This window comes from Cuculus canorus, chromosome 19 (assembly GCF_017976375.1).
Source record: "Cuculus canorus isolate bCucCan1 chromosome 19, bCucCan1.pri, whole genome shotgun sequence".
In the NCBI taxonomy this organism is placed as follows: domain Eukaryota; kingdom Metazoa; phylum Chordata; class Aves; order Cuculiformes; family Cuculidae; genus Cuculus; species Cuculus canorus.
In genome coordinates, this window is record NC_071419.1 from 6,243,564 (window position 1) to 6,270,559 (window position 26,996).

Consider the following 26,996-nt stretch of genomic DNA (forward strand, 5'->3'; position numbering starts at 1 on the left):
CCTCCCGGCGAACCAATCAGAATGCTCCCCACGGGGATGCGGCGCCGAGAGCGGCGGAGCGGCAGGGGCGGGGGGCGCCGCTGACAGTTCCCCCGGCGGCCGCCTGCTTTAAAGGGGCCGCGACACCCCTGTCCGTCTCGGCGCGGTGTGAGCGAAGGCTTTCGCGCTGTCCCTTTTAAGGGGCGCCAGGCCGGGGTCCGCCCGGCGCTATAAAAAGCAGGAGCAGCGGTGACAGCGGGGGTGTGGTGCCGTGGCTCCAGGGCCGCCATGGACTTCAACGTGAAGAAGCTGGCGTCGGACGCGGGGGTCTTCTTCTCCCGCGCCGTGCAGGTGGGCCTGGGCCTCCCTCCCTCTCTTCCTACCGCCCTATCCCTTCCTTCTCTTCTTCCCTCCCTCCATCCCTCCCCCTCCTCCCTCCCTGCCTCTCTCCGCGCCCCTCCATCCCCCTCTCCCCCTGCCTGCCTCCTTCCCTCCCTCCATCCCCCTCTCCCCCGCCTGCCTCCTTCCCTCCCTCCATTTCCCTCTCCCCCTGCCTGCCTCCTTCTCTCCCTCCATTTCCCTCTCCCCCTGCCTGCCTCCTTCCCTCCCTCCATTTCCCTCTCCCCCTGCCTGCCTCCTTCCCTCTCTCCATCCCCCTCTCCCCCTGCCTGCCTCCTTCCCTCCCTCCATCCCCCTCTCCCCCTGCCTGCCTCCTTCCCTCCCTCCATCCCCCTCTCCCCCTGCCTGCCTCCTTCCCTCCCTCTATCCCCCTCTCCCCCTGCCTCCTTCCCTCCCTCCATCCCCGCTCTCTCCCTGCCTTCCTCTCCCTCTTCTGCCCTCCCTCATGTCATAGGGATACGGGTTGAGGCTACAGCCAAGCCAGGGCATGTTTTTCCCAGCCTGAGGGAGGCTGGGGAATGAGTTTGAGGCTGGATGGATCCCTTTGACTGAGCCATAGCAGCAGGAGTCACTGCTGAGGTCTCTGGGTGCTGCTGACCAGCCCCAGGCAGGAGTTGAGCTACCCTAAACCATGGCCCTGCTCTGCCCATGAGGGGCTACTATAGATTAGTAAGGCAAACAGCCCCAGAGATTGGGGCAAGGTGGAGAGGAGCGTGTGGAGAGGACGTTGCTTGCCTAATGGTTGTTGTCCTTAAAGAATAGCTTGTCTTGCAAACATCTGTTCAGTTTGCTGTGTCCAGACCCTTCAGGGAACTGTTCCTTCTCGCTAGGGAGATGTGGTAGAGACTGCCTGCACTTCTGTCCCATGGGAGGTCAGCTATTGGGAACTCTTAAGCCCTAATGGGACACAGTGCTAGGAAGGAGCTGCTGAGAATGAGCAGGAAGCATCTTGGTGGGCTTAATGTGCCATCAGAACCATCCTTCACACACTGGGGATCAGGGGCTCTCTGGAGATGCACTGACCCACTGGAGCTGTGGAGTGAAGAAACTTGGCTGCCCGTGAGGGGGAAAGTCTGCAGCAGGTGGTGAGATGTGGCTGCCGAGTCAGTCCATTTTGCAGGCATGAAAACCGCTCACAGTTGGGCAGGAGAGGAGGAGAGAGGAGAGTCCGAGCTGGGTGGAATCCTGCCTGAGAAGTGAAGTTCAGCTGGTGACTCTGGGACTGGGCTGGTGCTTCTACCTATCATGTGGGGGGTGATAAACAAACAGAGTGGTGCTGGCTTGTTCCAAACCTTCTGTGCAGTGGAGTAATTCTGGCTCTTTTAGGGCCTGGCCTCCTGTAAACAGATATCACCTCCTATAACCGTGCCAGTGAGTCATATGTTATGAAAAAGGAGATGTAAACTACAGGTGCAAAATAAGGAGCAGATGGAAAGCTTAAAGATGCTGTTCTCATGCAAATGACCTCGGTAGAAGAAGAAAGGAAGAAATGCTGTAAAGAAATCTGATGTTTAGAAGACTCATTGTAAATCTCTGATAAGTGTTTTTTAGCTTCAAGGCGTAGGAAGACGACAGGCATGGGAACAGTGTCTGCGCATAGTGATTCTAGAGCAAAGAGGTGGTTATAAATAGTGGCTTCTGCCTGCTACACCTACTCCAGATGATCTTGTATATGGATATTCATATGACTAATTCCAGTAGTAATTTCTTGAAACAGGCACTGGTGCTAGTGGATAGTGCAGGATTAGGGCGCAGGTGTTTGCATAAGGAGGGGAGACTGGAAGGAAATCATAGGTTCATACAATGGTTTGGGTTGGAAGGGACATTAAACCCCATCCAGTTCCACCCCTGCCATGTGCAGGGACACCTCCCACTGGATCCGATTGCTCCAAACCCCATCCAACATGGCCTCGAACACCTCCAGGGATGGGGCAGCCACAGCTTCTCTGGGCAACTTGGGCCAGTGCCTCACACTCCTCACAGGAAAATATTGCTTCCTAAGATCTCATTTCATCTCCCCTCTTTCAGCTTAAAACCATGCCCCTCATTTACCCCTGCACTCCCTGATGGAGAGCCCCTCCCCAGCTGTCCTGTAGGCCCCATGAAATGGATTGCTGAGGCTCAAAACCACTTCCTGAAATGCAGCTGCTGGGGAATGAGACCTCTTTGGGCTGCCCCTGGTGTGGGCGAGTGCTGCCCTGTCACCTCCAAGAGCCACAAGTGACAGTTGGTCTGCTGTTGGCAGTAAGGATCTGGTTTGTAGCACTCCTTAGCACAACAAATCTTCTAGGAGGGGAATAAGACCTGCCTCGAATAAGCTCTGTTCTCTATAGCGTTGGAAATGCTTTCTTTGGCTCCTGGCGTTTAACAAAGCAATGTTTTACTGGAACTGCAGCGACTGGGAGATAAATGGACTGGCCATTATGTGCTGTGCCGCTCAGACAGCATTAGCTATTGCTGTCTGGCTGAGATGTCTGGCCAACATACAAGAACTTAAACTGGAAGAAGGGCTGTAGCATCACTCAGCAAAGAGTAGAAGAGGCAGAGTGTGGTCAGCACACCTCTGGAGTGCCTTCCCTGAGGCTTCGGACAGGAACAGGTTTGAACAAAACATAACATAGGTGCTGGCTGAAGGATTTTGGACAAGGCTAGACCTTACTCGTGACCAAAAAGACCCTCAATGAACCACTCTTTTTATATAGCTGTTTTCTAGCTCAGGCACCAGTTAGCAGGACTCCTAACTGAGGAGAAGCCAGGCACCTCAAAGGTTTTGCATGCTTCTGGGTGGGCAATCATGCACCAGGAGCAGGACAAAGGTGGCTATGACAAAGAAGCTGTGTAACCATAACAATCTGGCTTCATGGCATCTCAAACCAGGTAGAAACAGACGAGGGAGGTGGTGGTCAGCACTAGTGGGAGTGCAAAATAAGTTTCTAGGCTTGGGCAGCTGCAAGGATAAAGAGCCTTTGTAAGATTCAGCATCCCACTCAAGGATGAGTTGCACCACTTGTTGACACTTGCACCACCAGTCGCAGCCATTGAGTAAGCATCCTCAGAGAGGGTGCAGCACAGCCCCTCACAGCTCTGTCGCCTGCAGAGGTACTTCAAGTGGGTCATGCTCTTCACCTTCACTGAAGATGAATAAAGCCTTTCTCCTCGATCAGCTGTACTTTCCAGGTATCAGTATCCCAAACCTTTGCAGAGGAAGCCATGCTAACAGCTCGAGCTTCCCAACAGAACTTAGATGTCTTCTTCCAAAGTTAACACATTGGATGTCTTTTTCTAGATAGGCTGCGAGCCAGGCTCTCTCAGGGATGTCTGGAAACAGTTGTAGGTGTCTGTCTTTTGTCGGTTCTGATGTAAACTGGCTCTGGGTGGAATTGCCCAAGCGTGAGTACAGTTTTTGCAGTGCTTGTCCCACTGCTAATGTAATTACTACCAGCAGCTAGAGGCTGCCTTATTCTATCTTGAAGCTCCTGAAGAAAGACAGACTCTCCCATCTCTCTGAACTCTCCTGATAAAATAGACTTTTCCCCTCTGCTTGCTGACCTTACTGGGGTTGATGCACACCTTAGAAGTCAAGAGAACAGGTGGTGACTTAAGAAAAGGATTTTGAAGTCAAGAGGTACAGGACAGAGAGTGTTTCCATTTGAAACACACTCATGAATCCACAAGGGCAGTATTTTTTCCTCTCCTAAATGCCTTGCCCGTGAGTTAACCAAGCTGTCCTGTTAATGGCTTCCTTCTGTCCTCTAGCACAGTTTCAGCTGGCTCACAGCCTGGCTTTCCTGACTCCTGGTGACCAAACACTTGAAGCATAGACTGTATCTGTTCCAGAGCTGTTGAAATTCAGGTAGTTTTTAGATGCTGACAGAGTGGCTGTGCCTTCTCTCCTCTAATGCAACCCTGCAAAACTGGGAGGTAGATTTGCCCGAAACAATTCTGTCTTGCCTCTGATCATTGAAAGAGCAAATGTTACCATAGCCTAGGCATTATGGGCTGTTTGGATACTTTGGAAAACCCAACATTCCAGATCTACTGGCAAACGCAGGAGACTATTCCTGGTTTAGGACTCATAACCCTGGTTTGATCCTTGTGATTTAAGGTAGAAAATCATAAGTAATGTCCAGCTGAAAAAAGGGATACTGCAAGTGGTGCAGGGGCCTGAAATCTGCCCTGAGATTCCCTGCAAGAGGGGCTGCAGCTGCCCTGGTCGAGCTCACAGAGCACAGGTCTTGGGTCGGCTGGAGGGCAGACGGATGGAAAAAGCGCACAAGCCTGGAAGAGACACAGGTCAACTTGTGCTGCATTGTGCAAAACAGCTCTGGTGTTGGCATAACTCCGTGAGAGCACTGGGCTTTTATTCCACTCACTTTGAAGGGGAAAAAGGTGCTAATGCTTTCAGCAAGGAAAACAATGCATGTGCTATTTTAAAGCCTAACCTCAATGGCCTTAAGTCTCTAGGGCTGTAGGGACAGCCTGTTATGGTAGCTGTGGTGCAGAGGGACCCCATCCAGCTCAGCTCTACTTGCTCACCCTCCTAACATCCCAGTAGTGTCTCTACCAGCTCTACTGGGGAAAGGGAAAGTTCTCCACCCCAAGTCTGAACACAGGCAGCTGCCTGAGCTGCACTCTTGCCTCTTTTGAGTCTATTGCTCAAGTGCTGCTCTTGCAATCTGTCAGCCTGCTCGCCCACCACGGGCTCTGATAATGCATCTAGCGTTCCTGCTGGCCAGCCAAGCCTCCCAGAGGAAACCCGACCTTTGGCTGAATTATTGATGCCTTGGAATGCAGCACAACTCTCCTCTTCCTGGAGAGCGAGAGTGGCACTCGACAAAAGGCTACCCTGCATTATTAATCACCTCATCGGCTTCCCTGCATAAAGACTGGACTGGTGTTCAGTTGGGATGCTTCCTGCAGGGCAGGAGCAGTGGAGCCTCTCAGCACAGTGACCCGGCACGTGATCCTAGGATGCAGAACCTGGAATTGGTTCAGGGCAGGACTGTTGACCCAGGGATCAGGTTCTAGAAAACAAATGGGAGTAGTTCCGTCACAGCAGAGTGGAGGAGCTTAAGGTTCTTCCCATGTGCTCTGCTTACCCTGACTTTCCCAGGTGGACATGTGCCAACCCACTGGGCCAACCTGATAAAGCCAATAACTCTCTCAATTATAGCAATCTGGAATATTTGGTGCAGCAAAAGACAACAATGCCTCTTGTCCAGGAGAAGCAAGACACAGTATTTTTGATCTGCCTTTTAACAACCATGAGGCACAAGTGTGTGGTCAGCTTGTCTGTCCTTCTCCATCTCTTGGCCTCACAGTGAAATCTTGTGTCTGTTGTATGGCAAGGGAAAACAATGCAATTCCTGTAAGTGTTATGAAAACAAATGCCTAGGAACAGAAATGCTTTGCGGGGGAGTTCTGCTGCAATGCTTGAGTAGCCAGACTTCACAAATTGCTGTTCCTCCACCCTGCTGTTCACCAGGGCCACTGGCTCGGGCAGCCACATGAGAAGGGATCAGTGGCCGAGATCTGTTGCCACATGAAAGCTTGGATCTCTACTCACCAGACATAAGAAACAGCTCACAGGATAAGGCAGTGTAACTTACCTCTAATCTCCTTCGCTGACTGTGCTTGCGTTAGAAGCTTCATCTGATCCCACCGCTGGCTGCTCCTGCAAGAGGTGGTCCTGCTGTCCCCTGCACCTGGTGGCCCATTCCCAGTAGTGCTGTGTAGTCAGGGAGTTCTCTGATGTGCCTGAAAAGTTATGTTAGAGATTAAGTTGAGCTGGATCAGCTACTCCTCGTGCACAGACAAGGATGTAGAAGCACGTTACAAGGGGGGAAAAGATCACCCTCTGCAGCAGCCTGCAGTGAGGTGGTAGCAGCTGCCCTGAGGCTGTGCCTGGGTCTGGACTTTATGGCATAGGCAGCTTCTGGACAGCAGCAAGGGGAATGCTGAGGGAATTAAGAGTAAATAGAGTAAGAGCCTCCCATGCCCTTGCATTCTTTTCATGACATTCATTGCCCTGCTTCCAACTCTGAAAGAAAGCTTGAATAAGAGATTGTTTTCTGGGCTGACCCTTGGGAGCCACAGGCTGTGACTGAGATTCCTGCCCAGCCTCCCCTTCTGGCATAACCTAGGCTTGTAGTGACCGTGGTGCCTGTCCTCAGCGCTCTTGCAAGACAAACAGCTTTAGTGCCTGACTTGAGATAAGAACTGCGTGACTGCATCCTGGTTGCTCAGTGGCTGTGGCGAAATGACCCACGTTGTTCTACCACAGCACGCAAAGAGGGTGGGTTACAGCCAACAGCTGCACAAAACAGCAATGCTTGTGAATACAGCAAAGGGCCTCAGAGCTGGAGCGATTCGAGAGGCTGGCAGTAGCACTGAGGAGATGCTGGAGGGGTTCAGCAGTGATCTGACTGCAGCAATGCTGTAAGAAGCTGCCTAGGTTCAGCTGATTAAAAACTGGGTTTAGACTGACAGCTCCAGGGCAGATACTGGTGCAGGATGAGTCTAACTGCAGGAAGAAGAGCTGGACTTCAAAGTGAGATGAGATCTCAAAAAGCTGTCTGGGAAAGGGGGGGTGAGGGAGACTGTTATGTTTGCATCAAAGAGCCTTGGCTTGTTTAAGAATGCTCTTAAACAGATGACAGAGAATTGGTGCCAAATACCTGGGAAGCCCCAGTTTGCTGCATGGCAGTGACTCAGCCTGGGATGGTAGAGCCTGAAAACAGCTCTGGGCTTCCTGCAGCAACAGAGGAAGCCACTCACACATGTCTGATAGTCATGTGTCCCCCAGAGACTATCCTAGATGTTAAGTACAAAGCAATACAGACATCTCACCTTGAATGCTTTTAGCCATGTGCAGCAGTAGCCACGGGTTGCGTGGCAAGAGTGAGCTGAAAATAAATGTCAGTAACCAGGGGCTGCTGGTGAGGAAGAGACGAGCCTGGTCATGCATGGCTGCAACTCTTCTGTCCCCACAGGGCTGCAGGAGGGAGTGTGACTGCAGTTCAGTGTCTGTCACCGCTGGCTCCAGCTCAAATCTTGCCCAAACAGGTCACTGCGTAAACATACCTGCAGGGTTTGTGTATCTCGGACATCAAGTAATGTTTGCACACTGCTCAGCTCATTTGCCTGCATCGCGTGCTGGTTCTGGGCTTGCTCCTCCTTATCTCACTTTGTTCCCAGCATTGTACTGGATGTGAACACAACAGAGCTTGCCAGAAAGCCCTGCAGGAGGGGCAGCAGACGCAGACCCCACGAAAGGACATCTTAGCCTGTCTAGAGCTGAGCTGTGGGACAGGGGAGGGTAGAGGAGAAGATACAAGCAGCAGATCCACAGTTGTATTTCATTTAAGAGTTTTAGCCAGGCTTTAATCTCCTGGCACCTGACTGTGCCAAGCATTGTACAGTACCACATCCTGATAACTCAAGGGTGGCACCAGAGGCCAGCAACAAGGGCTAAAAAGGACAACTGCAACCTCTGTAGGAGGCCAGATGACATATCTGTCTAAAGGGGTCTTTTAGTACAATCCAACAACACACTGGTTCCATCAAGACTGGGAAATTGTCCTTAAAAATACACTGAGGTTGGCCAACTTTGCTGAGAGGAGTGGAAAACGGGACTGGGATGAGAGGGAAGGGGCTCTTCTCTCAGGAATCCCCCAAGGAAAAGATGAGGGGCATCCAGGCCGTCTGACGCTGCACGTCCAGACTGACAAATCTTGCTTGTCAGATGTCACTGCCCAGTATGAAAACACTAAAGACTTGCCCAGACTGCTTTTCCCTTCTACTAACGTTAAACTTAAAAAGAATCACGGAGGGAGGAAGAGTTTGTTGCCAGTATGAACCCGAGTCAGACGCCGTTCTATTTCACTCAATACTCTGCTTCAGAGCCTGTCCAGCCACTGCCTGTCCTTGGGGAAGTGTCGCTTGCTAGAAGTGCTTTTATCCAAATCTTGAGTTTGAGCCTCCTTAAACCTCGGTTGGCAGCGCACTGCCAGCAAGGCAGGAGCCGAGCTGGGAGGCAGCACTCGGACACTGTCAGAGGGAACTCGCAAGCCCTGGAGCAAAACTGATGTTGTGTACATGCTTGCCTAATAAGATGAGAAGAAAGCATGGCCTGGGGTTAGCGGCATTCCTGGTCCTGTTTGGTTTGTGGGACGTAGAGTTGGTTAGGAGGAGGTAAAGGAGGTTGGCATCTTGCCTCACTTGAAGGTCTCCTGCATGAAGTACTGGAAGCCGTGTCCACATTTAAATCGATTCCTCACAACTAGAGTATTTTTGACCAGACCCTACTAGAAATTACTTATTTCAGAACACCTCTCAAACCTGGGCTCTATTTTTAGCTCAATGCTTGTTTCACTCTCGGGCAAATTTTTACCCTCTTCCCCTGTAAGATGCCTGGGAACAAAGAATGATACATCGAAGGCTTTTTAGCTCTGCTCCGTGATGAACCCATGGGACAGAATAAGCCTCAGTGTCTCGTAACAGCTCTGTAGCACACTATAATTTTGCTTTAGTGAAGCAGACCTTCTAATGACTACCTCCTACCTGCAGTTTACTGAAGAAAAGTTGGGCCAGGCTGAGAAGACTGAACTAGATGCACACTTTGAAAACCTTCTGGCCAGGGCAGACTGCACAAAGAACTGGACAGAGAAGATCTTGCGTCAGACTGAGGTTCTGCTACAGCCAAACCCTAGTAAGTCCTGCTTCCTCTAATGCTCGAGGGACTGATATCACTTGCGGCTTAAAAAGTGATAAAAGACATGTCCTCTGGCAGAGAGCCCTGTTCCACCAAGTTTGTGGAGGTTGGAAGAAATGTGTCTTTGCAGGGCCTGTCCTTCCTTCCATGTGTAGCTGAGAGATGACTGATGCTCCTGAGGGCTGGGAGATGGTTGAAAGTGAGGGCACACTTTCTCCCAGTGCTGGTGTTTACTGTCCAGTGCATGATTGAGGACTGCATGGGATGGGCTGCCATGAATGCCACTTCCAGAGGCATTCCATCCTGTAACCATTGGTGGTATCCTCATTCCAGGTGCCAGAGTAGAAGAATTTCTCTACGAGAAGCTTGACCGGAAGGTGCCTTCCCGGGTCACCAATGGGGAGCTGCTGGCACAGTACATGACAGAAGCAGCCAATGACTTTGGGCCAGGGACACCTTATGGTAAGTAAGCCTGGCTAATTAAAAAGCCCTGGGAATCCATCCCTTCCTAAAAGGGTATCTCCACTACCATTTTGGGTTTCGTAGCATAGATTGGAGTGGCCTGCGCCCCCTCAGGGCAACATGACTATTAGTGTGTCAAAGCTGGTGCCAAAGGGCCTGTCTTCTCTAGCACAGAAGCAAGCAGCCCACCTGGAGTAGGAAGTCAGCGTCACTCCTTATCAAAGCATCCTCCATGCTCTGGGGGAAGAGGGGTAGGGGGTCTCCCAGCCCTAATGCAATCCTCAAAAGCTGGAGAAGAAACAGAGACACGTGGATCAAGGAAGGTCATGGAACTGGTTACAGGACACAAACTATTCTCACTGTTTCTGTAGGTTTCTAAACTAGCATAACAAGGAGTTTTAGCGAATGGCTTTAGCTTTGACCAGTTTGAGCGTATCTTTAGTCTAAGATGGTTCCTCATCACACAGAGTTTCTCTAGGCTCTGAACAGGAGAACCATCCTTTAACTGCATCTCGCAATTGGAGGGTGGGAATATTTCTCCAGCGGAAAAAGAACAGGAAAATAGTCTTGGGAAGGTTGGTACTTGGCCACAAGCCTCAACCAGCCCCTTCCTGACATCACAGTGCATCTTTCTGCTCTTAAATCCAAATGACTGCCTCTTCCAGGGGGAATTCTGGACTTCTTTAGGCAGCAGACCTGCACAGAAGCCTTAACTTCCAGCTGTCCTTGCATCTGCCATGAGCATTTTTATTGCTCTCCAGATCAATAGTTGCTCAATAGAGTCCTGTTTCAGGCAGAACAGCTGTAACTGCATCTATAGCCAGCACTGCCTAATCAACTCATTTTTTCTGGTCTGGTGCTTTTTAATTTGCTGTTCTGTTCCTGTATCTCTGTTTTATGAGACCAACAGATCATTCTGCGCAAGCAGGTGTAGGAGTAAAAGGACATCAGTGGAATAAGTGCCTTGGCAGACAGATAAGATCAAAGCTGCACTGGGAGCAGCTAAGAGGCCTCAAGCTAAAAGCAGATTGTAGTTAGGACTGAAGCTGGTGTGGTATGGACACGGTCAGCTTGTCCAGGCACGGTACATGGTGCCTTTGTCCTCCAAGACTGGAGCCTGATAGCTCTTGGTGAGTTGGCTGAAGCCAACACGATGTTAATTGGTTGCTCCTGGGGTTGAAAGCTCCTGTTATTGCAGGGAAGACCTTGATAAAAGTTGGCGAGACTCAAAGGCGCTTAGGTGCAGCCGAACGGGACTTCATCCACTCTGCTTCCATCAACTTTCTGACCCCACTGCGCAACTTCCTGGAAGGCGACTGGCGAACCATATCTGTAAGTATGGTGGCAGGGAAGGGGAAGCTTGTCACCTCACCAGAGACCCAGGGGAGAGGGAGGCAGTGCTGGAAAAACCCATTTCCTTTCCCTTTTGAGAAAGGAGGACTCCATACCTCTCCCCTCAAAGAATGCAAAGATAGGGATATACCAATCCTAGACCTGCTCAGGGCTCCCTCTGCAGCAGGGTAGAATTGCCAGTTGATGTGCGTGAGGAAGGTAACTCCTTTCCTGCCTGCTGCAGCTTAGTGGGCACCACCCACCCATAAGATGCTCCGTTTCCCTGGCAGCCAGGCCCAAAACACTTGCTGATGAGATGAACATAGCAACTGCTTCTTTCTCACTAGCACTTCTTGCTAAGGAAACCAGTTTGATTCCTAGGGGATACCTTGTTGCTTTCCCTCCCCAAATCTCCTAAGCTGTCTGCTCTTATCCTATCTTCTATCCCTTCCAGAAAGAGCGGAGGATCCTGCAGAACCGCCGCCTGGATTTGGATGCTTGCAAAGCCAGGTTGAAGAAAGCCAAAGCTGCCGAGGCAAAAGCAGCGGTAACTGTCTCCCTTACTCCCCTCCCTGTCCTTCTGGCCACAGGGCTTGACTCACACCAGCAACAGCACATGGTCTCTGGACAAAAATTAGGCTTTCCTATGATGTTCTGGCTCTGGCAGGCATGGGTGGGGGTATTCTATGTCTGGTATGCAAGGGAACTGGGAGCAGGAGCCACGTGCCTGTTCCTCAGATATCCTCCCATGAGAGAGGTGTTGAAACAAATAGTTCTGAGCTTCCAAAGTCTGAAAACTTCTACTTGACCCAGGCTCCCATCTCCTGACAGACAGTAGTTGCTGGATGGTTTCTGCTAGTAACTAAAAGGCTGTATCTTCTGAGGACTTGGCAAGTGTCCTTGGGGATCTTAAAGCAAGCCAAGAGAGCGCTGAGCTGGGAGGTGCGCAAGGAAGGAGCACGCTGGGGCACAGCAGCAGTCCCAGGCTTTCACACTGGCTAGGATTCTGCCAACTCTGACTTCCCCTGGCAGGAGTGCTGCGGAGCGTGTAAGCCATGGCTGGGGTCAGATCAGCCTCCAAGAGGCCCTTCCTTCAGCCTCTCTGTTCACTTAACTCACGGTGCTGTCTAGGTACGGGCTAGTCTTGCCCTCTGGCATTGGGGAAGCCGTGGCATGTAAACTAGCAAAACCCCCAGGTCAGAGCAGTGCAAAGAGACTGATAAGTCATCTAGCATCCCTGTCTTGCCTGTGCAATGGGACAAGCGCTTCAAAGTGCTTGTCTGAGGCTGAGCAGACCTGTCAGCTCAGGGTGCTCCCTGGGCCTGAGACAGCTCCTGGAGGCAAGCTCTCCGCGGGCAGAGAGGCGCTGTGGCAGGAGGCTGTGCCCCCGTGGGTTCCCTGGAGGGCCTTGTTGAAGCAGTTTGCCATCCAGTAGCACTCTGGCTGTTGGCACAAGGACTTGCCAAGTTCTGCTTCTAGCCTGGGGCCAGGAGCTCAACTAGCAAACGTGTCAATCAGAACAGGGAGGAATCCTTGTCAGTCAATCTCTGGGACGCACTGGGATACCAGCCTAGGAGCCCTGCCATCAGCCCATTTTCTAGCCATCTGTTTAGCTGGGCCTCTGGCCTTACAGCTCCCTGGGTGGCCAGTTCCTGGGTGTTTACCCTTTTCGCCATCTCCAACAGCATAGGTGCCATATGGGGAAGCTGTGCTGAGCTCGGCAGCTGCCATCAGCAGGGCTAACGGAGCGCTCAGGCCTGTGTGGGAAAGCCCTGAACAAAGCTTTGGGTGAAGAAAAGAAAACTGCCCTTTTAGGAAAGCCTCCTCTCATCAGTCAGGGCACCCAGATCCACTGAAGGTAGCTTCAAGGATCCCTAATCCCCTTTCTGAAGGGGATGGTGCCCCCTGTCACAGTGGGATGTGGTGGCCATTGCTTTATCTTAAGCTTAAATCAGAGCAGGAATTGAGATGTCTCCAGTGCTTCCTCTGTTTCATAGAATGGTTTCTGTTGGAAGGGACCTTAAAGATAATCCAGTTCCAACTCCCCTGCCATAGGCAGGGACACCGTCTTTACCTTGCTTCCTACCTGAAGTGACCCCAAAGCCTCTCACCTGCACACAGACCCTTGAGTGAGGGACTTCCCTGTAGCTAGAAAATAAGCACTTCTTTTCCCACTGGAGCTGCAGGGTTGGGGTTCTCCAAGCAGGATGCAGAATGAGTCCAGGCTTTCCAGGGTGTTTGCCCGAAGCCACGCTTCAGCCCCTTTGCGTCAAAGAAACAGAGATCACACAGCAAAACAACCACCTCAGCTGCTCTTGTGGGCACCCATCTCTTACCCAGCTTAGCTTAAAGGTGGGGTCCCTGGCCTTAGGGTGCCTCACTGACTACTGGAGCACAGTGCACAGCTGGGAGCTCCCAGCATTGGGGTGGGAGGAAAGAACTGCTGCCTCCGTTCCAGACGTGTTAATTCATCGCTAGACCACAGTGTTCTCCGTAACGTGCCTGGAGTCCCATCTCACCCTGCTCCATCCAGGCTGGCCCAAAGTATCGCACCTCTCCCAGCTCACCACTCTCCTGCTGCTCTTCCCCTCTGTAGTGCAAACTTGTGTTCCTGCAGCTTCTGTCTCGTGACTGACCCTCCAAGCGTGCTGCTGTCCAGACCTGTGAGCTGCTGTTCGAGTGTCTGGGCTTGTGCATTTCTCTCAGACTTTGTGCTTTGTCCTTCCTGTTGATGCTGTTTTGTTTACTAACCTTTTTGTTTTGTTTCTTTGTAATTTGCTCAGTGTGAGGGAGATGTGAGTATTGACTGTGCTAACAGTGCTATATGATTTGTTTATTTTTTTTCTTTAACACCTCTCATTGTCTCTTTCCCATTTTAAATGAAAATTCTTATCCTGTTGGGACTGGCCCTGGAGCATGTACTGAGCGTGGGCAGGGCTGCGGCCACCTGGGGAAGGTGCCCCAGAAAGTTGGGAGTGTCTGTTGGCTGCCTGCAGCCCTTCTGGAGCATGAACTGAGTTCCATCAACACTGCTTGCAAGCAGTGCTCAAGAGAGGCATGGGCTCTGGTAAAAACCCTCTCAGGCTCCTCCGGCTGCAGGCAGGAGGAGGTCAGATTAGGTGGCAAGTCCCTCTCCTGGAAGGGAGACAGCCCAGAGACAATGACAGGCAGGTTGATCTGGTTGTGGTGCTGTTCTGTCCTCCAGGGTCCAAGGCTCTACTCATTTTTCCTCTTACAAGAGCAGAAGGGGGTGGGAGGTGGATCCCTTTTGACCACTGCTTGCAAATATGACTTGTCCATGCATAGGAGCGCAAGAGCGGCTTGCCTCCTTCATCCCATGTGCTGTGTGACTAGTTTTGGGACTCCCTGGAGACCAGGGAATGGGAGGAGAGGTTTCCTCAATTGTTTTAGATCTTTTCCCTCAAAACAAAAAGCACAAGAAGCAATTCTTGCAAGACATCTCCTCTCCCCGGAGGGAGGAGTCAAGCCTAGTTGCTGTGCTGGCCTCAAATCTCACTAGTACATTTTCCTCCCTATGTTCAGTTTTAACTGATAATAGGAATTGCTCCTCCTTATTCCTTCCTCCAGCCATCCCCAAAACTCCTGGATGGTTTAAAAACCTCTTCTTGTTGGGATTGCCTGACTGCTCTTCCACACACTGGTCACTCATTCCAGCAGGCTGCTCAGAGAGCAGCAAATCGGGTCAGCGTGTGTAAGTAGTTCTAGGTGAGCTGCAAAGAGATTAAGCTGGGAGAGGCAGTGTGGGGCCTGAGAGGATTAACAACATAGTTGGGCTGCAGCTGGATCGTGTGCCAGCCTTGTACACCAACCCACTGCACAGTAAAGGCTGACCAGGAGGGTGCCCTGATCCATCTCACCAGTGTGATGGTCCTGATGTAAGCTCGCAGGTTGGCTTCTCTTTGGGTAATGCTACAGGCCAAGGCCTTCCCAAGGAGGAGGCATGGTCTTGGCTTAGCTGAGACCACGTTATATGATTGTAGTGAGCCCACTTCTGTGTGAAGGTGTACTGGATCCCTCACATTCCCAATTTCCTGCTCCAGGGCAGAGGTTTAGCTATGGAGAGGGTAGCTTGGAAGTTCTCCAACCTGTAGGCTGAAGGGTCATACACAAGCCATGGCAAGGCTCGGGACTAGATCTGCTTTGGCTAAGTCATGTCTCTCACCGAAAACAGCAGATCTGGGTCTGTGCCCAGGGGCTTGGTAAGAATAAGACAAGTAGATGTGTTTCTTTAAAAGGCATCGTATAAAGGATGACTGATGCTAGTGAACTTTCCTACGTTAAGGACAACCCACTGCACAGGGACACTTCTAGGACTGCAGGCGGGAAGCAAGGAGAAAGAAGGTCCTACCCACTGGACTGAGTCAACATGACATGAGCAACCTGCTGGCTGCAAGGGAATGGGAAATGCATTAGGGATTGTGCTGTCTCATCTCCACTCCAGCCGGGCACTGTGTGAGCGGGGAGCTGTAAGCGCAGACAGAGTTTCTAGCAGTAGAAATATCCGTGCTTCAAGCACCAGTACGACTGCCTGAGCAAGTCTACCTCCTCTTGCACAAGCCTGGCTTCCGCACACCACTGCCCACACTGTCAGGAGACCTCCCTCCTGCTATCCCATAAGAATTTGAACTAAGCTCCCAGCACAGACAGGAAAACACACCAGTCCCGTCTTTCATCCATGGCCCAACTGACTCCTGTTGACTCTTCTACGTGACTCGTGCATGAAACTGTATTCCCCCCACTAGGCTGTGCCTGACTTTCAGGAGACTAGACCTCGTAATTACATTCTCTCCGCCAGCGCATCAGCGGTAAGATTGTCTCCTCCTAGATGTTGCCTCTCCAACCTCTTCCTGCCCCTTTCTTCACCCGACTTAAACTCAGGCCTTGTGCTCCGCTGTTTTCAACATTTTAATGTGACATGGGCTGCCCAGGGTTCCTCTGACTTAGCCTTAAGGATGCAGATCCACCCTGTGGGGTGCACGATCAGGGTCTGGCACTTCACTGCTCGCTTTGCTTTCCAGTTTCTCTGCCAATCCATTTCTATATTTTTAGTGAGAATCTTCTGACAGGGTTTTTATTGCTTATGGGGCAACTGAAAGGAGAAAAACCGCAAAGGTTAACCCTTCTGGGTGGTTCCAGCTGTACGATGGCAATGTCACACGCACAACTGCCTGACCAATACCGTGGTGTCAGTGTTCAGAGGCTTTGTAGCTGGTCAAGAGAAGCAAAGGTGGAGGAATCTGCCACCCATCGTGTCAGTAATGCAGTAGGCTGGCAGAGCAGGCTTGTCTGCTCTGCAAAGAGAGGTCAATCCTTTTTCTTTCATCTCGGGACCTGTCTGTTGGTGGCTGTTATGCAATCAGATGCGTTGCAGGTGGGTGAATAGCCCATCGCCTCTCTACTGTCTTGCACTGAGTGGCTACGGTCAAGCAATTGACTCTCCATGCTGTGTTCATGGCTCCTCATTGCACAATGTCACATTTCTCATTAAAATGTTGAAAACTGATCATCTTGCTTCCTAAATAGCATTCAGAACAACACTGATGCCTGTTAAGAGAATAATCTGGGAGTGGAAAGGCTGGGGAGCAGAATCTGTAGAGATGAAAAAAGACAGCCCAGCCTTCTACCAAACCAAAAGCACCATGGAAATGAGTTGGATTCGGTTAACAGGCAACCTATCCCATTTGGAGAAAGAGGTATGTCTGAGCTGGTAGCATCAGTGTTAGTTCCCAGGGGAATCTGTCCTAACCTTCTTGGAGAGCAATGCTGGGATCAGAAATGGCTTTGCATAATAGCTAGAACATTGTTTCCGTAGGTAACTGGCCCAGCGATGAGACTCTTTAGGAAGAAGGTGATACCGGTGATGCTGGAGCAGTTGCTCGGTTTCCGTCTCTCCTAGCACAGCAACCAGCAGGGAGCCTGTGGCTTCTCCCCTGCAAAGGTCTGTTCCAAGGATAGTGCAATAATGGGCAAAACTGAGCTGTAGGAGAACTGGAGGAGAGAGAAACTGGACTTCCCCTGCCTCTGAATACCTGTGATTAGGCCAGGGTATCCTGATCACTCCCTGAGGCTTTCTAAAGCAGACCTGAAGGCAAGCATTTGCATAACATGATTAGTGTCTTGCAGAGTGCCCAGATGCTCAGTTGGACACGTCTGGTCATCACCAAACTGCAGCTGATCTGCTCTTGCTGGATTGCAAAGCTGTTCTGGGGAGCAGCTGCCAAGCACAGAAACATGACGGGAGAATTTGGTTTTTGGAGGGGGCGGTTAACCCACAGGTGTCTACCCTGGCACATCTGCCTGGTTCAGTGGTCCCTCTTCAGAGCCCTGCTAGAGAAGCTCTGGCAGTGATGGTGACAGGGGACAGTCAGAGCTTGCTCTAGGTAAGCAGCCAGCACTGACCTTCATCACTTAATCATGTTTGATGGCTGCACAGCAGGACCTCCAACCAGGAGTTGTCCTTGTGGCTTCCAAAACTATCTACTTCAGAGGCTGCAACTGGTGGCTGAAGGGCCACCTGACATCCAGCTGCATTAGGAGGGGTGACTTGAATAACAATTGGCATCTCTAGTTAGCTAAAACATGGGGTGAGCCCCAGCTGCTCCCCACCTCTGTGCAGGTAGGACCACTTTGCGACAAGGTCTCTAATCCCAGCATTCATCCCAAAGGGTCAGGCGCTGCAGCAAGGTAGGAGCTCTTCACGCTGTTGCTCTGCTTTTCTTCCAGGCGAGAGTCTTTGCGCTCCTTTAGCCTTAGTGCTTACTGACAGCATAAAGCGGTGGGTGCCGCTCGCCTTGCTGCTGAGCTCTGCTCCCTTCTGGAGGGAGGGGTTGCTTATGCCCAGGTAACAACTTTGTCTTACAGGTGAGCAAACAGGTCAGCTCTCTCCTGGACTGCATGCCCTCAGCAGGGCTCCGATTTGGCTTCTAAATTTATGTTGCTTTTTGGAGAGGTGGATAACAGGGTGCCTTTATTTTTCCTCTTCCATAACAGGAGGGCTTAGATGGAATTAAATGCACCTGGTGGCAAGCACCTACCTTGTTTTATATGAATTGGAGGCTGAGGAGCCATTTCTCCTCTCTCCCACACTGACCTTTTGTTTTTTGTGTAAGAAGGTGTACGTGGGCTGTGCAAGCCTAAATATCCTTTTCTCTCAGACCCTGCCGCTCCTAGGAGTGATTCCAAGAAAAACACATTGAGTACCTTCCAGAGGGTCCCCTGGCTTGAGCTGGAGTGCAGGAAATCAGGGGCAGATCGTGGTCTTTTCTGCTCCCTGAAACACTGCTGCCTGGAGCCAGGTAGTGCCTCAGCCCAGGGACAGATGTGGCAAACCTGGACTGCTCCACAGCACCACGGGTCAGCGCTGGAGACCACACCATGAGGCCAATAGCAGAGAATCAAACCTGGCCACGCACCCAGTGTGTGTTGCAATGATTAAATGAACCTGGAGTAGTTAAAGCACTGGCCACAGCATCTAAATAAGACAACCTGAGGCCAGAGCGAAAGCTTGCCATTGCCCCTAGAGTAAACCTTCCTGCAGAAACACAAGGATGTGCTGACCCAGGCCTTGTGCCAGAGCAGCAGTTCAGCCCAGGACCGTCTTCCAGAGGTCTTCCAGCCATCTGCCTTCCAGATTCAGGGCTCTTGGGCCAAGGAGGGGCTTGTGTCCCCACATACGGTGAATGGCCCGGCCCTTACTTGAGCTAATTTCTGACTTATAGTAACAAAACACCCTCCTGGCCTCAGTGTACTGAGCACTGCCCAGGGACAGCTTGCGGTCCTACAAGGACCGGCTACAAAACTCCACTCAAGTAAAAGGAGATGCCAGTAAGGCTACTTACCTTGGATCAGGAGCTGCTGGCCAGGGAGACAGAATCTGGAGCAAGCCAAGGAGCTGGTGTAACACCACCCTCCCTCAGGTGCTCCTTATATTGGCTGGTGATGTTGTCTCTGCGCCTGGGGCTTCCCCAGGGCACCTGAGGGCAGTTGCTGGTGAGCAACCTCAGCAAGGTTCAGCTGGCTCTAAACAGAATGTGTTCTGTCTCCCACACCACAGCATCCAGCCTGGGGCTTCAGGTGCCTGCAGCACAGGTTCAGCGGTGCCACGGTGAGCTTCCTGACCTGCAAAGGGGGCATCGGAGGGTGGAACTGATGGAAGCCATCTCCTGGCCCCACCGATTTAAGCTGGTGTGGTTCCATCAACCCAGGGTGATTTCATGTTGCCAGGGCTGAGGGAGTCATCGTCTGCTAAGGAAAGGCCAAGCCAAGAACCTCTGGGAAGGATCAATGTGTTTTTCTACCTCTTTTCCCCCTTTCCCATCACTGTGCGTGACTTTTGTTGTCAACTGTTCCGTGTCCTGGAGCCAGATCCCAGCGAGCAGCTGGCAGTGTTGTGCTGCCCCAGACGTGCCCTGTGGGTGAGGAGCATAGAAAGGAGTAGTGTGATGTTTAGCCTGACTCAAAGGCAGCATCCAGCCATAGCTTCATCCTTCCTGTAGCTAAACGTGCCTTCGGGAGCACAGACTCACTGGATTAAGATCCCGGTAACCTAAGCTTTGTCTGATTGGAGCTCACGGCACTTCCCAGGTCCTGTTCATGGGTTCAGGGAGCTCACTTGCCTCTCCACAATCCTAAAAGAAGGGCTGTCCTTCAAGAACAACCTCTTCAAGCTTCAGTAAAGTAACTTTTGCTGCTCAGAGGTCTCTGCTGCTCAATCCTTCTCTTTCTGGAGCCCGTTGAATGCATTGCTGTAAGAGCCCTGGCAGGAGTGGAGCTGGATGCCGCTGGCTCTGCTGGCGAGGGCTTGCTCTGCCGTTGTGAAACTGAGCTCGAGGGGCAGGAATGAAGGCAAGGGGCATCGGTCTGGCAGCTGCTGCTGGGTGAAGGGCTAGCTTGTCCCTGGAACTGCCCTTCTGCATCCACGGAGCGTCCTTGCCCATTGGTGTTAATGCCCAGTGCTTCTCGACGTCTCCAACACTGATCTCCTTTCCTGTTGCTCTGTGGCCCCTACAGCTTTGGAGCGACGAGGTGGAAAAAGTAAGTACCCAACTGAAATTGCGTTCAAACCTTCTGAGGGGGGTGTTTAGGGGGCGAGGGCGCTGTGGATTCTTTCCTGCTCATGTGCCTGCACGGATGCAGGGGAGGATCAGCGGGATGCTGCTGTTGTCCTGATCTTGCGGCATATGGGTCAGGGTGACGCTGGCAGTGGCGGGGGCAGAGCCTTCCCCGTGGGCTGTTTGGCTGCCCTGGAGCGAGAGGCTTCCAAGGCAACCCGGCGTTCGTGTGTACGTGATAGAAGTGAACTCTGAGAGCCCTGCACTGGTGTCACAGGAGCAGAGGTGATGCGCTGTGACGTGATTCAGCTCTGCTTCTGTGGCAAAGGCCCTGCCTGCTCCAGTTTTGCACGTGCCATGCATTCATCTGTAGGAGCCCCTCGCCTGCTTGTTCTGGGGTCTGAGCAGGAGTTCCGAGCAGAGCTGAAGCAAGGAGAGAGGGTTCCCCCCCTGGACAGCCCCAGCTGCTGGAGGGAACAGCTCTGTCAGGCCAGCAGGGTGGGAAGTTTGGAGCCTATCACGGAGTTGATGCTGTCTGGGTGAGCTGCTCTTACCCTCTGAGTGGATCCATGGAGACAAAGTCCCAGATCTTCTTTATTTTCTGGGCTCCGCAAGGGGAGTGACTCGTCTACGAAGATGGATGGAGGGCTGCTAGGGGACTAGAGATGAGGATCAGCTCTGTGCAGAGTTCCAGCGTGGCATGGAGCTTCCAAGAGACCTTCTGGGATCCCATTGCCCCTCACGCCTCAAATACTCCCAGCAGACATTAGCCTGAACTCCAAGGTGGTAGAATGGCACGTTCCGCATGCTGTGCATGGTGGCACCCTGTTACTGCCTTACTCCGAAAGCTGCATCAGAGCAGACCAGCTTGTTTTGAACCAGCTCTTTAAATCCTTCAGTCCCTCAGATGAGCTGACTGCACTCAGCTCTAAGCGTGCAAGGCTCTGTGCCTCTATCCCGGTTGGACAGGCTGAGGTGTGTCAGTAAACTTCAAAGTTCTCCATGTCTTGGAGAAGCACAGGACTGGAAGGGAGCTCCCAGGTCACAGCCCGGTGCTGGCTTTATAGCGAACCACATCCTGCAACTGCTCTGAGCCAGCACGGAGAGGCAATGGGTCCAATCCCAGCCAGCACCAAATGGAGCTGGGGCTGCCTGGCAAAGGAGCAAATCTCTGCTGCTACCAGGGTCTCTGCTCAGCTCACCGGAGTAAGAATCTCTCGGTGCTGTGTAAGGCATTGCACTGGTAATTCCCGTGTCATCCTCCCTTCTCCTTTAAATAATCCCTTTCATACAGAGGATGCAAAAAAATAGATCAGTTGTAGCTTAAAATAGGCAAATCTGATTACAAGACAGTCCAAGCATTTCTTTATTCCAGCCTGGCTGTTCCCAGTCCTGGTAATGCTGGTGCCGGGTGAGAGATGGAATGGCCCCAGCAGCTCCTGTGGCTCACCCTGCTCGGAACCATCCGCGATGGGGCCTCTGCTCTGTGCCTGTCAGGATTAGCTCTTTGAGGTCAAGTCCAAACAAGTGCAGTGCCAGATGGATCAGAGCATTTCCAGCAGAGCGAAAGGAGCTGTGCAGGAGCCACTGCGCCAAGGCAGGCAGCGCCCTGATCGCTGCAGCCCCTGGAGAAGGGGAAAAGGACACAGAACCCTTACTCCCCTCTTTCCAGTGAGCTGTAGCTGAGCGGATATCACTCTTCTGTGCCATCCAAAGAATGAACTGGCATGTTCCGCTTGGTGTTAAGGAGTAACGCATGCTAGAGAGAACAGAAATGTCTGTTTGTTACCCCTTCCCCTCTGGCAACAGGAAGGGGAGAGCAGACAGCAGGACACCCAACTGCCCCAGTCCTTCTGGAGCTCTTCTCTTTGCAAGGATCCACCTGGGTATTCTGGTACTGCAAAACTGCCCTAGCGTGAGCGCACTGGTGGGGGAGAGGTGTTCTGTCTGGTTGGTAGAGTCTCTGGTATCAATCTGTCTTTGAATTCTCAGTGTCTGCTGTGTAGCTGCCTCCTAAGAACCACTGCTGAATTCCTCCAAGCTCAAAATAAGTATCGAGCTTCAAAGGAGAGCCTTGGGTAGAAGCTGGGTTGGGATGTAGTCAGCAACAGCGATTTGGTAAATGCTCCCTGGCCTCAGCCTTTGTTCTGTGGTGACAAAAAGGATACCAGCAGGAGCTGTGCTTCTGGAGAGAAGCTTAGGGAGGCTGTCACGTTCCTGTACCTAAAGGCTTAGAGAGAGGGAGTAAAGGGACAGGTGCTGGCATGGGACTGGCTTTCCACATATGTCAGGATCAGCAAAGCCTCTCCATCTTCATGTTCTAGTTTTGTGGGAGAAGGAACTTCAAAGCTTAATGGGTCTCTCTTGAGCTGCCATTCCATGACATGCAGTGATCAAGCAGGGATTAAGGTGAATTACAGCCAGAGGCTTCTGGGATCCTCACGCAGGGTGTCCTGTGCCTGATGCTCAGTGTCGCAGGCGCACGTGGATCCCACTGAGCCGACAGCACACTTATCTCTGTGCCAAAAGCGGGGTTTGGCAGAGGAGTCGGGTGTTGCCTCTCCCTGGAAGAGGCAGAACAGGGGGTCCTCACCTTGTGCTGTCTTGAACACTCTGTCCTGTGTTGCAGGCGGAACATGAGCTGCGGCTCACACAGACGGAGTTTGACCGACAGGCAGAGGTGACACGTCTCCTGCTGGAGGGGATCAGCAGCACACATGTGAGTCTTCCAAGGTAACGGGGGGGTGACAGGGACCACAGAGACTCTTGGCTCCTTCCTCTAAGAATGCAAAGAGGATGATGGAGCCTGTGCTGGGAGCAGAGGTAGAACAGGTCATAAAGTTGAATGACAGAGCAACCTCCTCGTGAGACCAGGAATACTCAAACTGCAAACCTGCACAGGTAGTGCCATTGTGGCACCTACTCTTCTGCAGTCCTTTAGAGGTTTCCAAGCCAGAAAAAGCTAGTTCTTCTCTCACAAGAGCTGTGGATCGGCTACATGGGCATGGCGAGGGTGCCTGGAGCAGCCTCCTCACTGAGATCACCCTGGGACCTACACAACATTCCCAAACTTGACAAGTTAGTGTATTCAAGTGAACCAACTATGTTTCACATAGTGGCCTGCACAAACCCGCTCCCTGTGGAGGTGGGTGGTAGCTGTGAGAAGAGATTTCCTGTGCCTGACAGCCAAACTCACACAGCAGTTTACTGTCCTTCTTCCTCCAGGTGAACCATCTTCGCTGTCTCCACGAGTTTGTGGAGTCTCAGACCAACTACTATGCTCACTGTTACCAATACATGCTGGACCTGCAGAAGCAGCTGGGCAGGTGAGCCAAGAGATGGCTTTTGCTTCTCTCAGGGTTTCTCCCACATCCAGTTACCCCCAGCTTAGCATCACTATGTTGTAACGCTGGATAGGAGTTAAAGCCCTCTCCAAGCTCTGACAGAGCTTCTGAGCTTGCGGAACAGTGAGCAATCCCAGCAGCAGTGCCTTTAGACCAGGCTTTGCCATTGGATTCATCTGGGTGCCTACATTCATCTCAAAGCATCATTGCCATGAGAGTTCAGATGTTCTTCCTCTAAATGAGTTAAATCGCATGGGACACATTCCTGTTGCCAAGCAGTGAGCCCGAGAGTGCTCGGCTGCAGCAGGAACGAACTCTGTGCTGCGGCTGCACAGCCCGTGGGCAGGGCTGTTTTGTCTGTTACCTGTCACATCAGCACGGTCGCCCAACTCGGGAGGGGCTGGTGCCTGCGCGTGATCACTCACAGCTCCTCTTCCATTCTTTTCCATGCTTGCAGCTCCAAAGGAGAAATGTAAGTAAGGTGTTGCACGGGACTGGCTCTAAGAACTCTCCACCTCAGCCAGACTCTGGAGTCTGTGCAGGCTCGCTAGGAAGGCCAGCGAGGGCCAGACTGTGCTCCCTCGGTGCAGAGGGGGCACAGCCGCAGATAACGAGAGTGAGAGTGAGCTCCATTACTGTCTCTCTCTAGAAAGCCCAAGAGCCTCCAGCTGTGGCAAACAGTTTAACAGCACAGTGACCGTCTCTGTCCCAAAGAACTAGCAGAGTAACCAGGTAACACAGACCATGGGAGAGCAGGGCAAGGGCACGGCCCAATGAACCCAGTGGAACGGCCGCAGAGCCAGAACGGCCCCTGCCCAGACCCCTCTGTGCCACACTTCAGTCTCAGTCTCGGTGCATTAGGTGCCAGTCCTGTAATAAGAAACTGCAATCCAAATAAGCAAATAAACACTACCTGTTACGACTCAGCAGCTGAGAACTGAGCGCGTTTCCCCACCTGTAGGGCATCATAGGTACGTTATAGCCGTTAGCTGGAACTCTGCAGTTTTAACAACTGAAAGCACAGGCTCGCTCTTGTTTTCTCACACCAGAGCCTTGCTGAACTCTGCTTTTTCCCCCCCTGCGTAAGATTTTCAGGCACGTTCGTGGGCAACGCAGAATCCACATCTCCTCCCCCGGCCGCTACCTCTCCTCCAGCCGTTGCTGCTGCCACACTCCCTGCTGTGCCTACCATTCCCGTTGTGCCCACGATTGTCGGGGTGCCCAACACCGTGGCAGAGAGCGTACTGAACCCAAATGAAGTCAAGCCTCCTGCCAGCGGGACACGGAAGGCCAGAGTCCTCTACGATTACGAAGCAGCTGACAGCACCGAGCTGGCACTTCTTGCAGATGAGGTTGGTAGCTTTTCTTTGCATTGAATTTTGCTCTAACTGCCAATTAGATGCTCAGTGAGGTCTCCATTACTCTCCCTGCCCCTAGAAACCCTGTTTTGTGGAACTGCTAATGAAGTCTTTCCCTTGACACTCGTATTCACTGGGTTGCAGTGAGCTTGTGCTCATGGCCATTTGCTGTTTATCACCCCAATAACTCTTCTGTTCCTGCTGGAGCCTGGCTGTACCCAGCTAATAAAATCCCCCAGTACTTGGTACCTTCACTGTGACCCTCAGCTAGAGCTGCCTTGTCCAAGAGCAGCGAGAGCAGCTGCTGGCTGGGGCCTGGTCTGATCACACTGAGAAAAAAGGGAAATTCAGCAAGTTTCAAACTTTGCTGTCAACTGGACTGAACTGTGGTATTCGGAAGGGATGACACGGCAGTATCGAGCCACCCTGCCTGCGAAAATACCTTAAGTCAATTTGGAGAATGAAAAAGCAATAGGGGCATCGCTGGGCAGACGGCTGTAGCTCTTTTATTAAAGCTGCAGAGAGCTCCAGGGAAGGGGGAAAGACACCTGCCAAACGAACTTCAGGAGTTATTGTTCTTCTAGTGCCCATCTGACTGTGCTTCTTGGCTCCGCTTGCAGAGCGAGGTCCTGTCTAACGCCCTCTTCTCTCCCCAGATGATCACTGTGTACAGCCTGCCAGGCATGGATCCAGACTGGCTCATAGGGGAAAGAGGGAACCAGAAAGGGAAAGTTCCTGTCACTTACTTGGAACTGTTAAGTTAAATGTTTCCAGGAAGAAGAATGTACAAGCAGAATGCACCCCTCATCTCCTGGCACTTCTAACATGGATTTCTTCATCCGAGACCATTGCTCTCTTCAGGGTTGACACTCCATTGCTAAAACGGGAATTGTGGGAAAGAAGTAAAACTTACAGTAAGGCTTTGGAAAAGGGCTGATAGCACCCAGGACTGAATTTGTTAACTCCCAGTGCAGACTGCTTTGAGGTTAGTCGTGATGGCATGAGATTCTGTGATTACTTTTTCCTACCCTACCTTAGTCTCGTTTGTCACAGTGGCTTTCCCCGGGCCAGCACGCTGTCCCCCTCAGCAGCTGCTCACAGTTTGAGTTACCCTTCCCTTGTGTCCGGTGTGGGTTAGAGTCTGCCCCCCATCCTCTCTGTTCTTCAGCCATAGAATTGCCCGAGTCAAACCATCAAGCATTCCAGTGGGGAGGTGTCCCACGCAAACCCCCTGACATGTTTTAGCTCCTAAGGCAAGGAAGCTGAGTTTAAGAGTTCAGAGCCTGTTAAACCCTTCCACTTCGCTCACCTGTGGGAGAGCAGTAATGCAGCACGCTCTGCGGGCCGTGCTTGCTGCCGCCGTGCCTGGTAATTTCAATCCAGAGCCGTCCTGTGCAGCTGGAAGGAAATGTCTTTGTGAAGACCAACCTCGTACCATAGGGCCTGTCTGTCAAAAATCCAACCTCAGTGCGAAGGACCATGCATCCTGCTTGCCTTTCCTCTGAGAAACTGCTCTTGGACTGCAATGAGTTTACAAGCTTTTTTACATGCTTTGCTCACTGTGTTAATTGTCCAGGCTTTTCTTTCAGTGTGTCTGTTCCAGGCATGGTTTAGCCTGACTTTCACCCGAGCTCACGGATTTAACTGGCCCTTTCCCTCCCGTCTGGGCAGTGAGCGCTCGGTGCATCCCAGTGCAGGGAGGGGCGATCCCCTGTGTTGTCCTCTCCAGCCACGCACACACGGAACAACCCTGGCTGCCCTTGAGGTTGCGGTGGTTTAGCTCGAAGGGAGCACTTGGGTGTGAGGATGTCTTGTCGTCCTGCAATGAGTTGTGTAGCTGGAGCTCAACCAAAGGATTTCCGCTGCTGTGTAACCAGTTCTCTGCTCAAGCTGGATGGAAGAGAAACTCACCTGCACCGAGCTCCGTTCACAACCTTCCCCTTGGTATGTCAGAACTAACTTTGCTTGTTTATCAATCTTTTTGCACTTTCCCCCATGGTATCGTGACCACTCTAATGTAACAGGGCACGGAGCACCTGTCTATGTAGGGCTCATGGTTTTCAGCACTTATTTGCCAATAAACAAACTGCCTGACCTCCTGCCTCTGTATCTTGTGTGCGCGCAGGGCTGCTCTTTCTCTCCAGCCAGACAGCCAGAGGCTGTTGGACAAGCGGCGCAGGCAGGGAGGCAGCTCAGGTGGGAGCTGTGCCCTTCCACCAGCCCAGCCTTGGCAGCCACCAGCAAAGGAGAACAGAGCTGCTGCTCCTCCTCCCTGTCCCAGCTGAGACTCTTAGTGTGCCTCAAGGCTGTTAAAACCTTGCGGTTCCTTTCCCAGCTG

At 52.0% G+C, this 26,996-nt stretch overlaps 1 protein-coding gene across 5 annotated transcripts; it reads left to right on the forward strand.

Annotated features, from left to right (window-relative positions):
- Nucleotides 1–67: 67 nt before the first annotated feature.
- On the forward strand, nt 68–26,771 carry SH3GLB2 (SH3 domain containing GRB2 like, endophilin B2). 5 transcript variants are annotated; one of them, XM_054084411.1, is made up of 12 exons: nt 69–330; nt 8,947–9,088; nt 9,425–9,553; nt 10,752–10,885; nt 11,340–11,432; nt 15,649–15,711; nt 19,916–19,939; nt 22,586–22,675; nt 23,182–23,282; nt 23,758–23,772; nt 24,388–24,652; nt 25,315–26,770. In XM_054084411.1, the coding sequence occupies exons 1-12, from the start codon at nt 268–270 to the stop codon at nt 25,420–25,422; spliced, it is 1,227 nt and encodes a 408-aa protein (XP_053940386.1). In that variant the 5' UTR covers nt 69–267; the 3' UTR covers nt 25,423–26,770. The 5 variants fall into 5 exon arrangements, with proteins under 5 accessions (XP_053940388.1, XP_053940386.1, XP_053940389.1 ...); XM_054084413.1 differs by lacking the exon at nt 15,649–15,711 and having other exon boundaries at nt 68–330; nt 25,315–26,771; XM_054084412.1 differs by lacking the exon at nt 23,758–23,772 and having other exon boundaries at nt 74–330.
- The last annotated feature ends 225 nt before the right edge of the window (nt 26,772–26,996 follow it).

Coding starts and splice junctions, on each gene's coding strand:
- SH3GLB2 (XM_054084411.1), top strand. CDS start 268: ATGGACTTCAACGTGAAGAAGCTGGCGTCGGACGCGGGGGTCTTCTTC. Junction 9,554..10,751: donor TGGGCCAGGGACACCTTATG/GTAAGTAAGCCT, acceptor CTGTTATTGCAG/GGAAGACCTTGATAAAAGTT. Junction 19,940..22,585: donor GGAGCGACGAGGTGGAAAAA/GTAAGTACCCAA, acceptor CCTGTGTTGCAG/GCGGAACATGAGCTGCGGCT.